At 50.4% G+C, this 15,873-nt stretch overlaps 1 protein-coding gene across 1 annotated transcript in view; it reads left to right on the top strand.

Moving 5' to 3' along the window:
- The window catches only part of PRAG1 (PEAK1 related, kinase-activating pseudokinase 1), a 44,839-nt gene that overhangs the window by 16,469 nt on the left and 12,497 nt on the right, over positions 1-15,873 (top strand). The window contains exon 4 of the mRNA XM_043969527.1: positions 8,858-9,018. Coding sequence (XP_043825462.1) covers positions 8,858-9,018 — 161 coding nt within the window. The remainder of the gene's footprint in view (positions 1-8,857; positions 9,019-15,873) is intronic.

Raw genomic sequence — 15,873 nt, 5'->3', positions numbered from 1 at the left:
GTTGCAAAAAGAGAGAGAACATTATATTTTGATTTGCGCTCAGGGTCCATCAGTTTTCTCTGGAGGTACATAGTAGCATTTTTCATCAAGTCCTTTGGAATTGTCTAGGATCATTGTATTGCTGAGAAAAGCTGAGTCATTCACAATTATTGAACAACATTGTTATTACTGTACACAATGATCTTCCAGTTCTCACTTTGCATATAGGTCTTGCCATGGTTTTCTGAAACCATCCCCCCACATCATTTCTTATAAAACAATAGTATTTCACCACAATCAAGTGCTACAACTTGTTCAGCCATTCCCTAGTTGATGGGCATCCCCATATTTTCTAATTTCTTTGCCACCATAGAAATTCTATAAATATTTTTGTACATAAGTCCTTTTCCTTTTTTAAAATCTCTTTGGGATATAGACCTAGTAGTGGGATTGCTGGGTCAAAGTTTTTTTGTTTTTGTTTTTTGTTTCTTTTTTGGGGGGTCAAAGTTTTTTATAGCCCTTTGAGTATAGTTCCAAATTACTCTTCAGAATGGTTGGATCAGTTCACAATTCTACCAACAGTGCATTAGTGTCCCATTTTCCCACATCCCCTCCAACATTTCTTTTTTTTTTTCTGTCATATTAACCAGTCTGATAGGTCAGAGTTATTTTAATTTGCATTTCTCTAATCAATAGTGATTTAGAATATTTTTTGAAAAGACTATAGATAGCTGTGATTTCTTCTTCGGAAAGTTTCCTGTTCTCTTGCATCACTCTAATTTCTTTTCCCAATTTTTCCTCTACCACTCTTGTCTCTTTCTTTAACTCTTCCAGAAATTTTTGTTGGGTTTGGGTCCAGTGAACATTTTTCTCTCAGGATTTGTTTGTAACTGTTTTCACATTCTTTTGAGTTTGTGTCTTCATCTTCCTTGCTACCTTAGTGGGTGTTTTTTATGGTCAAGTTCTTTTTTGTTGTTTAATCATTTTTCTTTTTCTTTTTTTTTTTGTGTGAGGCAATTGGGATAAAGTGACTTGCCCAAGGTCACACAGCTAGTAAGTGTTAAGTGTCTGAGGCCGGATTTGAACTCAGGTCCTCCTGAATCCAGGTCCAGTGCTGTATCCACTGGGCCACTGTTTAACTTTTTAGCCTATTTTTTGACTTTGATCTTTGTTATAGTTGGGCTCTGCTCACCTGGGGGTGGAGAGGCACAGTCCCAAGCTTCAGGCTACTGTTTTCAGGGCTGGTTCTGAGGGTCTGCAAGTTTTGGGTGCTTCCAGGATGATCTGGTACTCAGAAAAGTGCAGTCACTGCTCTCCTGTTCTATGATCTGGTCCTCTGCTCCCTGCAGCCACAAGTACTAGCCTTCCTCTTGGTCCTGGAACTGTGACCGGGGCCCCTGCTCCCTTGTAACTAACCCCCAGGGTTCCTCCCCACCCTGAAACCCTGACCTTGAGCTGCTTGTGGGCTATAGAATTGTGACTCAGAGCCAGCAAAGGGTCCCTTGTAATCTCTTTCTGACCAGTTGTCTAAGCCGGTCACTGTCTTTGAGCTGAGAGCTCCTGAAGCTGCCACTGCCACAGCCGTCTCCAGGCCGCACTGGTGCGGTGTGTGTGCTCTGCAGAGATCCCTTGCTGCCCACCCGAGCTGTCTTCCACTGGGGAAGAATCTCTCTGACGTTTTGTTGGCCCTAGCTCTCCAGAATTTGATTGGAGGCATTGCAGTTGTTTGTGGAGACACGGTGGGTGCTGCCTGTCTGGCGGTCTGGCCTCTTGAAGCTTCTGGAGGTGGGACTCAGTCCAAATGGATTTTAAGAATAACAGCTTGGCAGCACCACATTGTGGCATTCAGAGTAAACACAAAGTAGACCAAAGAAGGAGGAGGAGGTCCCATGGATGGTAGCTGTGACCCAGCAGGGGCCGGCACACGAAGGGACAGGTTCCCCCCACACACTGGAAGCACCTACTCCATGCCAGGCTCTTTGCTGCATCCTGGACAGAGCCCCAGATGGGGGACATGCAGCACCCCATGCTGAGAACAGCAGTGGCCCTAGGGGGAAGGCCAGCCAGAATTCCCCCCGAGGATCAGGTACCCTCCAAGTTGTGCTTCAGAGGATGGTAGGAATTGGGGCATCAGAGGGGGAGAAGGCACTCTCTGAAAGGGTGAACAGGCATGCACAGTAGTGGGCAAACAAGCACTCTGGGGGCAGACTGGCCGCGTTTGTGTTGGGGAGTAAGCCAGAGGAAGGCTGCAGAGGTAGGGGGCACCAGCCGGTGGAGGCCCTCTTTCCTTGTGGAGTCATTGGGAGCCACTGAAGGTTTGCTTTTTGAGCAGAGGTCTGACAGGACCGGAGTGCGGTCTAAGAAAGATGAGGGGAGGAGGGGAGGTTTGAGGTGGGCCTGAGTAGGGAAAGGTGGATGGGGCTTCCTGGAGTGAAACCAAGAGCCCCCCAGGCCTTCTCGCCCTCACAATCAACTCATTGCTTCCAATGCAATGGGGGAGAAGATGGGGCTTTCTGCCCCACCCCAGCCCCTTCCCAAGGCCAAGCCAGGGATCTTTTGGAAAAGAATGCTGCGCCCCCCTTTGGATGTGCCTGGTTAAGACAGATTAGGGAGTTGAGGTCTCTAGCTGGGAGAGGGGAGGCCACAGCCGAGGACGCTGAAGAGCTTTTGTGGCTCAGGAGGACCGAGTGTTCGAGTAAACAAGGCCGATGAAACATGGGGCTGGCAGAGACTGGGTGTGGCCTCCCAGAGAGAGCTTCCTCCCTGGGAGCTACTGCAGATTCTAGAGAAGGGGAGGCACTTCAGATGGTGGCATTTTATTGAGTAGGGCCTGGGTTTTGCCTTTCCTTGTTTCCCCCACACTTAGCCACAGTGCCTGGCACATGGTGGGAATCAGTCCCTGTTTACTGACTATTTGCCCTAGGCTAGAATTGTGCCGGAGTGGGGAGGGACTGGAGGCAGTTTCTCTAAATCTGGCAGAAGGTGACATATGAATGAATGAATGAATGAATGAATGAATGAAATGAGTGAATGAAAGAAAAGCATTTGTAAGTACTGGCTTAGCTGTCAGAGGGATCACAGAGTGAGGGGCGAGCAGATGACGGCTGGGGGAGTGGCAGTCCAAGCAGATGGGAGAGGCTCAGCTGAGTGGGCCAGCCCGGCAGGCAGAGGAAGTGCATTCTATAGAAAGAGTCAGGAGAGGAATTGTTTGTCACCTTCCCGTGGCTGGTGGAGGAGGGACCCACGAGGCAGCTGGGCCGCCCTCTGCCCCCCATTCTGCCCCCCCCATTCTCCGCTGGTTGGCGGCCCCGGGGGATCCAAGGGCTGCTGGAGAACAGAGCTGCCCTGAGCCATGATGAACTGGGATGGTAAGAAGGCTGAGATTTCTGTGGGAAGTGGGGTGGAAAGGCGGGGGGGGGGGACCTGTCGTTGAAGTTTCCTCTTTCACTAATACAAAGGAAAAGAGACTTCTTGTTTGGCACCAGACTTGCTTTGGCCATGTGTGTTCGCTCGCACATACATGCTGTGAGGCTTACATGTGGTATGGGTCTCTTGTGAGCCTGATTGGGGGCTCTGCCCCCAGAGGCAGGCAGCATCAGCCCAACATGCATGAGAGGAGCAGATGGTCAGCAAGGGCGAGAGTGCCCTGCGCCCTGCGCCTGGAGGGGCGCCCTGCTTTGTGCTACATGCCCAGCCCTGGAAGCCTCCCTGTACACTGCAGCCTGTGTTGCTCCCCAGGCTCAGCAGTATTTTTAGCTGCGGTTTGTTCCTGAGAATGAATGAGGAAGTGGAGCGGATGGTCCTTCTTCCTGCTGGGCTTTCTCAGTACCAGGCTTCCAGATCAGGGGCGGGCAGCTCTGAGGCATCCCTCCCATGCACTATGGGGGGAAAGCCCCAGGCAAGGCATCAGTGCGGCAGCTGCAGCAAGCAGCCCAGAGGAAGATAGATGCTACCCCTCTTCCAAGGTCTGCCCGGCCAGCTGAGAGCCAGGCAGAGGCAGGGGAGGAAGTGTGGGGGAGAGCCAGGCAGGGCAGGAGGAAGAGAGGGATGGAGTCCGAGGGAGGCCTCTTCCTCTGGTGTCAGGGCCCTTCCCGAAAGGGAGCAGAGTGACCGGCCAGGGCTCTCCTTAGGAGAGACCCCAGCAAACTTCTGCTGCATCTGCATCTATTGGTCATTCCATGGTTGGGTGGGTGTGTCACTTGGTTTGAGTTCTGAGCAAAATGACAGCTCAGATTTCCTTATCGTGTCAGAGAGAGGACTTCCCTCCAAGTGACCCCATAAGGAGGTTTGAATAGTGTCCCCATTTGACAGGTGAAGAATTTCAGGGTCAGAGATCACACCTCTGTAGCTGGAACGAACAGGTCACCTCTTCCAGTCGCTTCCTTGTAAGCACAAGTAAACTGAGGCCCGGGGAGATGTGACTCTCCCCAGGTTATATCACTAGTATGTGTGGCAGGCAGGGTTTGAACCCAGGGGCTCTGAAGCCAGAGCCCGTTTTCTTTCTCCCTGATATGCCTAAGGTCACAGAGCTAGTGAAGTCTGAGCCTGGACATAAGGAATGGAAAAATATGAGTAAACTTTGCTCATCAAGTTGGGACAATCCAGGCACAGGCCATGGGCTGCCCTCCTTGAGGATGGGTAATGACTGACCCTCTGGGGGCTTCAAGCTAAGACCATGTATGTGATTGCTTGTTGGGCAGCTTGTAGCAGGGACTTGTCCTCAGATACTAGTTGGACTTAGAGGGGGCACCTCAAAGTCCTTCCCTTTCTAACAGACTCAAATGTCACACACACAGAGAACTTGTAAGAGAGGCAGGTCCCCTCCTCCCCCACATCCACATCCATGTGCACATGTACACACACACACACACACACACACACACACACACACACACACACACACACACACACTTGCCTTGTCTCTGCTTGTCAGGTCCTGAGGCTTGCTCCCCTATACCCAGAGGAGCACCATGTACCAGGGAGTGTCCCAACCCAGCTGAGGTTGCAGACAGAGGAGAATGAAGTCAGGGCAGGAGGGATGAATGAACAAAGAAGGCCCTAGTGCAGGGCAACTGGAGGCCACTACTGGGATGGAAAAGGGGTCAGGCACCTCTCCAGCCATCGGTGCCCTTGGCTTCTGCTCTGATCCCTCTGTAACAAGCATCTATCTCAGTTATGTGCCTCACCCAGGCACGGGCGTCTCCTCACCAGAGCTCTTGTGCCACCTGCATGTGTGTCCTAAAGGAAGAGGGGGCCATACTGTGCAGAGTCCAAGCCTGGTCATGACCCCAGGGTGGGCAGCCGTGTGCCAGGGGCAGGCGTCTTGGCTCCTGCCACCTGATAGCCTCATGGAGGCCCACTTGGGAGCATGGAGGGGTGATGCCGTAGAACTGTGGCAGACACAGGGAAGGTGGCAGATGGCCAGTGGCTGGGGAGGCTTTTTGCCTCTTTCCCCATTAGTAAGGCCCAGGTGTTGGTTCTTCCTGAGATACCATGTCAGTCGACTCCACAGTTCACCTAGGTGCTGACATCGGTCCTATGGCCTCATCTGGCTGCCTCCCCCTTGGTGTCCTCACGGTCTGCTCTCCAACCATTCTCAGGTGGTGGGTGGTGGGTGGTGGGTGATACCGGAGATGGTGCCAAGGGGCGACACCAGGTTGACACCAGGGGTGATGCCAGGCAGGGGTGATGGCCCATGGGAAATGCCAATGGTGACGCCACGGCATACAGCATAAATTGGAGTGTCTCCGCAGGGGTGGTGGGGGGCTCTGGCCAAAAGGCCGAGGGAAAGGCCCCTTCTAGAAGGTGGACTGGAAGGGAGCCAGAAAAGCCGGCAGCAGAGGTGAAGGAGAGCGCTCCAGGCCTGGGGACGGCCAGCGGGAATGCCCAGGTCCTTCTCCAACACCTTTATTTGTCTTTACAAGGAGAAACTGTGACTTCTGCAACCATTTCCTCCAGCTCCTTTCTTCTGATATCGTTGATGGTGAGAAGGTCCAGGGTGTGATTCAGGTCCTATACCAGGATGCCCCATGGAGGCACTGGGCTCGGGAAGAGCTGGGAGTGAATCCTGCCACAGACAAGTTTTCACTGTGTGGCTTCACCTATCTAGGCATGGAGGTTAGACTTGACTGCCTCCAGCCCTAAATCAATGATCTTCTTCCCTAGTCACTTGGGGGCTATTGGACAAGGATCTGTCATGGATAGTGTCTGTGTTGTGGCCCATTTTCCTCTTCCCATCACTGCAGGAGCAGGGAGCCCCGGGATTGAGGGCCAGCTGGCATTTATCTTTGGAACATGGGCTTTGGCAGGCAAAGAGCTCATCACCCAGTGGCCCGGTCAACTGGACACGAACCTCTCATACCTTGTGAAGACAACCCCACCCAAACTAGCTCAATTCACTGCCACCAGCTGTGGTCCAGCACCCCAGGCCAAATCAAGTGGTGGACCAGCCAGCTTGAGGATGAATAGGGCACTGACCGAAGGTTAGCCCTCCTGACATAATAAAGTAATGACAGCTTGCATTTATACCTCACTTTAAGGCCTGCACATCACTTTTCACATTCTCTTACTTGATGTTCACACCGACCCTGTGGGGCCGATGTCATTCTTATCCCCATTTTACATATAGGGAAACTGAGTCTGGGAAAGGTGAAGTGACTCACCCAGAGGCACACAGTTAGTAAGCGTCTAAAGCTGGATCATAACTCAAGTCTTCCCGACCCCAGGCCCAGAGCTCTATCCACAGAGATACCAGATGCAGGCATATCAAGTTGAAAAGGAATATGGGGGCAGCTAGGTGGTGCACTGGATAGAGCACTGGCCCTGGAGTCAGGAGGACCTGAGTTCAAATCCGGCCTCAGACACTTAACACTTACTAGCTGTGTGACCCTGGGCAAGTCACTTTACCCCAATTGCCTCACCAAAGAAAAGAAAAAAAAAGGAATATGGGGTTCGGGAAATAGGAAACAGAGAACCTGACACTCAGATTTGGGTCAGTCGCTCCTAGAGGAAGGCCGTCATTTTAGATTTTAAGTTTTTTAAATATTCTGGACATGATAGACACAAATGAAAAGAGTTCCTATATACAGGGTAGAACAGAGGGAGAAAGCACTGTACGTGAAACCTCAAATCTGTTCCAGAGCACTTGCTTTTCTTGGATGCGTGGGATGAATGCACTTTCAAAGCTGTCCTGCTCACCTATGCTTCCTCCCTCTGTCTGGCTCTGTGTCTTTTTTTTGTTTTTTCCCATATTTCTGCATTAGTCATGTTTTAAAAGAATCAGAGTAAAAAGGAAAAACCTCAAAACAGAAAAACAACAGCACCCAAAACAAAATAGTATGGCCCAATCAGCATCCATATTCCACAGTTCCTTTTTTTTCCCCCTGGATTTGGAGAGCCTCGTGACATCATGATTTGTGGCCTTCCACGTGTCCTGAAGAAAGGCTTCAATGACTTAGTACTGTTCCCACACACCCCTTCCCTCCTCTCCCCAAATGGGAAAGAACAAAACCCTTGTGACTAATCTGCAGACAAGCGGAGCAAATTGCCGCCTTGGCCACATCCAGACACAGCTGCCACAGGTGGCATCCATCATCACCAACCCTCCGGCATCTGGCGAAATCCCTTCTCTTCAGTCTTTCAGACTAGTTTGCTTTCACAGTGCTGTTGTCCCTGTAACGGTAGCTCTCTGGTTCTGCCATTTTACTTTGTACCAGTTCATTCTCATCTTCCCAGGTTTCTCTGAAGCCTTCATCATTTCTTGATGTTACCACAATTTATTTATTTAATCATAATTTACTCAGCCATTCCTCAACCAATGGCTCTCATTTCCAGCTTTATACTATTACAAAAAGCTGCAAAATCTTGCCTCTGCCCTTGGGTTGGTCAACTCTCCTCTGGACCTGAGGTCAAGGCCCCTTCCAGCCCTACACCTCTGTCTTTGTTTTGTGCCAACCGCACTGGTATTTGTTCTTTGACCCCTGGTGACCCTGAACTCTCTTCGCACATGAGAAATGCACGACAGGAGATCTTAGACTCTTGGGTGACAAACACGTTCTGCCCTTGCTGCTCCTTGGGGCCTGGGGGTTCAGTTAGACACACCTTTGGTTATTAAGTGTTCCCTGGGAACAGGGCTCCCTGATCCTGAACGAGGGGCCAAGGCCAGCCAGACTCGAGCTACCAAAAAGGAAAGGCATAGCGTGGGGACCTGTTGAAGAAAGGGAAGAAAGCATCGCCTGGAGGCTAGAGAGAGGCCGTCGTCACTAAAGGGAAACTTCCCCAGTAGAAAGGGAAGCAGCTCTTCCAAAGAGCCACCCACTTTGCTTTCTTGGGAGGATCATGTGGTCACTGCCCTGGAGAGGACAGGACTGGCCTCAGCTCTTCAGGATTCTTGTAGAAGGGCCTTCGTGCCGAGAAGGGATTTCACTTGTTGTTCTTGTTTTTTAGGGAGGCAATTGGGGTTAAGTGACTTGCCCAGGGTCACACAGCTAGTAAGTGTTAAGTGTCTGAGGCTGGATTTGAACTCAGGTCCTTCTGAATCCAGGGCCAGTGCTCTATCTACTGTACCACCTAGCTGCCCCTCACTTCTTGTTTTTGGCAGAATCTGGAGCAGTGGGGAGAGTGTCAAAGGGGTAAACTTAGACCTGATGCCAGGGGAAAAACAACTGCCCCGAAAGGGAGTTACTGTGGGGGGGGGGAAGAGGCTGCCTCAGAGAGGAAGGGGCTGCCCCGGAGGCGATGCTTGGCCCCTCTTGGGAGGTCTCCAGAGAGGGGCCAGATGATGGCCACCTATTGGGGACAATATGTAGGTGGGGATGAGCTCCCTTCTCCCACTCAAATGCGTGATTCTGTCCTGGACCCCCTTTTCTCTTCTCTCCAGGCACCTTCTAAGAATGAACAAGAGCAGCCCTGACCTGGAACAGGCCAGCCATGGCTCAGCAGGAAGCCTCGGCCCCCCAGTCTTCAGCCGCATCCATGCTCATTTCACCGCCGGCTCCACGGACAGCCTGACCTCTGACTCCCAGACCTGCAGTGAGGGAGGTGAGCTGCCTGCATGCATGTGTCCACACACATACACACACACACACGCACGCACGCACGCACGCACGCACAGGGAGGACCAGCCGTCCTATCTGACCACGCTGTGACTTACAGAGGGAGGAAGGATAAATGCATGCATGGGACGTTGGCTTTTACAGGGTCCCCAAGTTTCAGACCTGTGGCATGATGGCGGGGTGGGCCTCCTGGGTCCACCTGTGTGAATGAGGGCTAGGACTCATGGACCTCTGAGGACACTTGAGAAAGTAGCGTGGTCCGGGGGATCTCTGCTTCTGGAGTCAAAGGCCCTGAGTTCAGGTCCTCCCTTGATGTTTACAACCTTGGGTGACCCTGGGTAAGTTACTCCCCCTCTCTATAAAATGTATATAATGCTGCTTATCTCCTAGAGAGGTTGTGAGGAAGTTCCTTGGAGAACAGTCAGGCTTAAAGAAACCAGGCCAGCGAGCTGGGCTGGAGGTCAGGTGGGCCCCCCAGGTTCACCAAACCTTGCCCCAAACACTGAGGTTTTGGTGACCACTCCTGAAGATGAAGAGGCCAGTTGAGTGGGTCCTGATCAGCCCCGCTCTGCCTCCTAGGCCAGGCAGCCCCACACAGTGGACAGACGGACTGCTCCCAGAACAAGCTTGGCCAGTGCCCCCCCTCTGTAGCTGGTGGGACAGGGGAGGGAGGAGGTGAGATGGTCCAGCCTCACTGACCCATCTTGTTACGGGGTACAGGGAAGAAGGAAGAAGGCTCCTTTGACAGCTGTCAGCTCTGTCTGGAAAAGGGACTGACTTATGCCTTCCAGCTGTCAAAGCCAAAATCTGCCTGTCCATCAGGGATGGGGTTTGAGGATGGAGACCACATGGGAAGCAGCCAGCAGACAGGGAGATGTTATCGAGAGAGCTGAGATGACAGAGGAGGAGACGGGTTTGGTGGGAAAACTTGTGCATGTGGAGGGGTTACTATGGCGAGACAGACGGGGCTACAGAAAGCCTGTGGGTGGTGGGAGATGAGGAGGAGGGGAGGAGAGAGTGAGTGTTTCCAGTAAAATTTGAGACAAAGTTCTCAGCTGAGAGGAAGAGAAGATTGGGACGAGCTGCTGGGGAGTTACTGGGGAGGAAAACCATGGGGCAGCTGAGATCACAGCATGTCAATTTGTGGTGGACTCAGCTCAGTTGTTTTTTTGTTTTGTTTTGGTTTTTGGGGGTGGGGCAATGAGGGTTAAGTGACTTGCCCAGGGTCACACAGCTAGTAAGTGTCAAGTGTCTGAAGCCGGATTTGAAACTCAGGTCTTCCTGAATCCGGGGCCGATGCTCTATCCACTGAGCCACCTAGCTGCCCCCTTAGCTCAGTTTTGCGATTTTTGTTTTTTCCCCCAGCTTCCATTGGGAGCAGGTGCTGGGGGGTGGTCAGGGTTGGGGCGTGGCAGGGCAAAGTGGGTGGTGCAATATGAGGACCAGGAAGAGGGAAATGTGGAGAGATGAGTCACTCAGGGCCTTCCTGGAGGCCAGTCGGGCCTTGTCTCTCTAGTGTGGAGCAGATACTTTTGTAAGGTTTAGAAAAGAACCTCAGAGAGACTAGAAGCCCCTTCAGGTGACATGAGAAAACAGGTCCAGAGGAGAGCACACAGCTAGCCAGGAAGAATCATAGGAACACACACTTAGGAGTCATCCAGAGAAGTAAACTGAGGCACGGGGAGATCAAGTGACTTGTCCAGTCATACAGCAGCCAGCGACTGATGGAATTTGCACCCAGCTCTTCTTGACTCTCTCCATTGCTTGAGGGGAAATATCCAGTATCCTCACACCAGCTGAGCCCCTTCTAGTCCAAGAAAGTGAATGATTCAGGGGAGACCAAGGCATTATTAAAGGCTGGTAGCCATACCCCAATAGATAAGTGGCTAAAGGACCTTGAAAGAATTGCAAAATCTTTACAACCACCAAATCACCAATGATAAAAGAAACCCAAATGAAAGCAGCCCTGAGGCCTCTCCTCACCAGAGATGACCAAAAATGACAGTTGTGGAAGGATGGGCACACTATTACATTGTTGGTGGAGCTGTGCATTTGGGAATATGCCAATAGAGTGACACCTTAAAAGGAGGCAGGGATTCCATGGAGGGCAGGTGAGGAATGAGAGCAGGCCCAGGGGATCAGCCATGGAGAGCCCGGTAGACTAAGGCCTGGGGGATTGGGGGAGGAGGATAATGATCTGAATGGGCCATGCCGAGTTGGAAGTGTGTGAGACACCCAGTTCAAGTGTCCAAGACAGCTGACGATGCAGGATTCAGGCAGAGGAAAGAGGTTGGGGCTTGGATGTCTTAGCGAGAGTCATTCAGGGGAATTAATGAGCTCCAAAGGTAAGAGAAGTTCCAGGACAGGTTCTAGGTCCACCAGCAAGGCAGGGAATGGGGCAGATGGTGACATGGTCAGCAGCAGAGAACAGTCATCCTGGACCAGAGGGCCCTGGACAGCTTCCAGGACGAGAATAAGTTAGAGGCCTCCATTCCTGCTGCCAGGCATCAGCCGGTGCCACAGTGGGAGGAAAGATTGGAGAGGCCCTGGGGAGGGCGGCCAGGGTGGCCAAGGCAGGGCCTCCTGTCCTAGTGGGCCTGGTGGAAGGAGCTGGGCCGGTGGGCCCGGAGGAGACCCTAGGGGCTGTGCAGCTGTCTTCCAGTGTTCGGTGGGCTGTCCCACCTATGGGGAGAGGAGCTGCAAAGTCAGGCTTAATGTCAGAGTGGTCCCCCAGGGAAATGGACTTCAGTTAAACTGAGGAAGAATGGGTCACTCACTCCTGCGTGCCTGGCACCATGCCATTCTCCTTGGCGTGGATGCGACCACAGCAGATCGCAAATGAAAGGGGAGGAAGGAACTTTCCTGGGGCTCTCCCTGGGAGCTGGGACATCCTCTCCCATCTCCTCCAGCAGTCCAGTTAGATGCAGAGTCAGGAAGGGCCGAAGTTCCAGCTTCTTCACCTTGAGACCCTTGTTGCATGACCTCAGCCAGGTCACATCACCTCTCTCAGACTCAGTCACCTCATCTACAAAATGGGGATAGAATAGCTGCCATGTCAAAGGTCACTGGGGCTACGATGAGATACTGTGTGTGGGAGGGGCTTAGCCTCTGAAGTCACTGGGCAGGATCAGGTTGTGGCCTGGTTGGTCTCAGCTGGTTCATTGCACAGAGTACTAGGAGGTTAGCAGCTTGCTCTCATTGCCCTGCTCATCATGCCTCCAAGTGTGCCTCATCAGGCTGGCTCACCCCCAAATCCCTCCGTCCCCTCACATTACCATCCCGTGGTTCTCCTCCCTTTCCTCCCTTTCACAAGCAGTGCCCCCACTTCCTCTCCTTCCTCCCTTCTTAGCCCCATACAGTCTGGTACAATCTAGCTGCTGCTCTCTCCAAAGAGGCTGAATCAAAGGGCTTTGTCTCCCTCGTCCTTCCTGGCCTCTGCAGCCACAGGCAGGGTTCATGACCCTCTGCTCCTGGCTTCTTTCTCCCCCCAGCTCCTCCTACCTCACTCACCGCTCTTTTTTCATGTCCTTACTGGGCTCTTTCTCTCGCTCACTGGGCCTGCGCCCCCAGCTTCTGGGCCCTCTCCTCTGATTTCTCCCCTCTCTCAATGACTCTCAGATCTCCCCATTAGAAGGGACCTCAGTGGGCCAGATTGTCCACAACCAGACCCTAAAAGAAGTCCCATGAGAACACCCCTGAGGAACAGCTGTCCTCCCAAAGGAAAGGGGGTCCCTCGTTCTGCCTCCTGGCAGCCCACTCACTCCATACTGGGATGGCTTATTTGCCACTTGTACCCACTGCTCCTGATTCTGTTCTCTGTGGCCAAGCAAAACCAGTCTGGTTGCTCCTGCCTGTGATGCCCACCCCTTGGTCTTCTGTAGCTAAATAAGTCTCCTTACTCTAACCCACCCTCTTGTGAAGTGGGCTCACCATCCCAGCTGCCTTGTCTAATATGTGGCACACAGAACTGAACACATCCTCCAGATAAGATCTGATGAGAGGAAAGGACAGCACAGTTGTCACGTCCCTATTCCTGGAAGCTCTCCCTGAATACAGCTTTCTTTGCTGTCAAACCATACTCAGATGGGTGACTCATGTTGAGCTTGCAATCCACTAAGACTCCCAAATATTTTTTAATTTTTAAAACTTCTAATTTATTAATTTTTAACATTCATTTTAAAATTTTGAGTTCCAAATTACCTGCCTCTCCCCCACCAAGAAAAGTGATATTCTATAAAACATTTCCATATTAGCTAAATTGCAAAAAAAAAAGGCAAAAATAAAGCGAAAAAAGTTGTGCTTCAATCTGTACTCAAGAATTCATTAGTTCTCTCTCTTGGGGTGGAGAAAATTTTTCATCATGCGACCTTTGGAATTGTCCTGGGCTGTTGAATCACTGAGGCTAGCTAAGCCATTCACAGTTGATCGTTGTACATTATTGCCTTACTAAGGAGCCTTATGATGTATGTGTTCTAAGGGGCCTTACTACCATCCACAATGTTCTGGTTCTGCTCACTTCACTTTGCATCAGTTCATTTAGGTCTTCTCAGGTTTTTTCTGAAATTTGCCTTCTTATTTCTTATAGCACAATAGTTTTCCATTACAATCATGTACTACCCCAACCTCTTCAGCCATTCCCCAATTGATGGGTGTCCCCTTCAATTTCCAGTTCTTTGCCACCACAAAAAGAGCAGGTATAAATATTTTTGTATAGGTAGCTTCTTGTCCCTTTTTTTAATCTCTTTGAGATACAGGCCTAGTAGTGGTATTGCTGGGTCAAAGGTTATACCCAATTTTATAACCCTTTGGGCCTGGTTCCAAACTGTTCTCCAGAATGGACCCAAATCTTCAAAACAGTACAATCCATCCACATCACCCCATCTTATATTTTGTGTTATAGAATTCTTGCATCCAAATATGCAACTTTACATTTATCCCAATTTAATTTCATCCTCTTAGGTTCAGTCCAGTGTACTCGCCTATCCCGGCAAGATCCTCTTCTGTCCTGATTCTGCCATCCGCTTTGTTAGTTCATCTCACCAACTTTGTGTCATCTGTCCCTTTATTCATCCTGGCCGTTGGCAAAAGAGCCTTAGACTAGAAAGAGTGAGCACAGATTCCTGGGGCGCCCCACCAGAGACTTCTGAACCCACCTACTTGCATTATCTTCTTATTTTAATTTTAGCAACAAACATTCATTTTATTTTTTCCAGTTACATGTAAGGGTAGTTTTCAACATTCATTTTCATAAGATTTAGAGTTCCAAATATTTCTTCCTCCCTCCTTCCCTTTCCTCCCCCCTCCACAAGATCGCATTCAGGTTATATATGTACAATCCACAAGTGTTCTTTTTATCAGTTCTTTCTTTAGGGGTGCATAGTAAGCTTCCTCATTAGTTCCTTGGGATTGTCTTGGATCATTGCACTGCTGAGAGTAGTTAAGTCATTCTCAATTGCTCATTGAACAATACTGCTGTCATTATGCCACATGCATTATCTTCTTTTTTTTTTTTTGGTGAGGCAATGAGGGTTAAGTGACTTGCCCAGGATCACACAGCTAGTAAGTATTAACTGTCTGAGGCCAGATTTGAACTCAGGTGCTCCTGAATCCAGGGCCGGTGTTCTATCCACTGTGCCACCTAGCTGCCCAAATGCATTATCTTCTGTAAGAGTAATGTGAGGTTCTTATCAAAAGCTTTGCTTAATTCTCCACTAACTTTCCACAGCCATTCCCTCATCTACTAATTTAGTAATCTGAATCAAATACATTTAGCAGCTACACAGCACAGTAGGTAGAACACCACTCTTGGAGTCAGGAAAACCTGAGTTTTCCTAAGCCATGTGACCCTGGGTAAATAAATCACTGTGCTGTTGTCTGCCTCAGTTTCCTTTTCTGTAAAATGAGGGTAATAATAGCACCTCCTGGAATCCCAGGGTGGTTGTGAGGACCAAAAGAGAATACACACACACACCCCTTCAAAGTGCTATCTACTGTGAGCCATTATCATGGACTGTTCTTAATTTTGGCCCCAACAGGAAAGATAGCTCAGATGGCATGCCATGTGCTTGGCGAAGGCAGCCTGGCTCTTGGTCATCACCGATTTTCCTTGTAGATATTCATCTGTAATGGTCGGCTCTAGAAAGTTTCCTCTACTCAAGTCAAGCTCACTGGCTTCTCCTAATAATTTTTATTGTCAGGATTTTGTACTTTAGTTTTCCTTCTCCTGTACGGTCTTTGTGCCCCAGAGGCGACCAGTAGGACTGGCAGCGATGAGATTGACCTTTCATCCAGTTGGGGCATCTTCGAATGGTGGATGGTTTTCCAATATGCTGGTGATTACCTCCTCCGAAGGGATGTTCCACAGGGTTCATGGCCACACCCTGGACAAGAGGCCAGCAGTTTCTCTTGGCCTTGTATTTGTGGTAGGCACGACCTGCCTTAAGGATAGGTTTATCAATATGACCTTCTCTAGCAACAACATCAACAACATCTCTGTTTGCAGAGGAGATGACTTTTATAGAGCCTGAAGGTAGCTTCACCTGTGTTTTCTTGGTTTCTGGATTGTGGGAAATCACTGTGGCATAGTTTCCAGATGCTTGAGCAAGCTTGCACAATGGTCCCTTCAGGCATAGTGCCAACTGGGATGACATTGACTGGCCTCTCCTTTACGGATTCCATTCAGTGATGATGGTGGTAGTGGTGATAACGGTGATAGCCAGCATTGATATTGTGCCTACCGTGTAGGCACTGTGATAAAGGCTTTACAGAGATTGTCTCCTTGTCTTCCTTTTCTGAAAACGGGAGCCACGTGTGCCCTTCTGCGGGCCTGTGGTCCCTCTTC

This window comes from Dromiciops gliroides, chromosome 6, assembly GCF_019393635.1.
Source record: "Dromiciops gliroides isolate mDroGli1 chromosome 6, mDroGli1.pri, whole genome shotgun sequence".
NCBI lineage: Eukaryota > Metazoa > Chordata > Mammalia > Microbiotheria > Microbiotheriidae > Dromiciops > Dromiciops gliroides.
The sequence above is the reverse complement of the archived record's forward strand: the minus strand, read 5'-3'. Positions and strand labels throughout refer to the sequence as shown.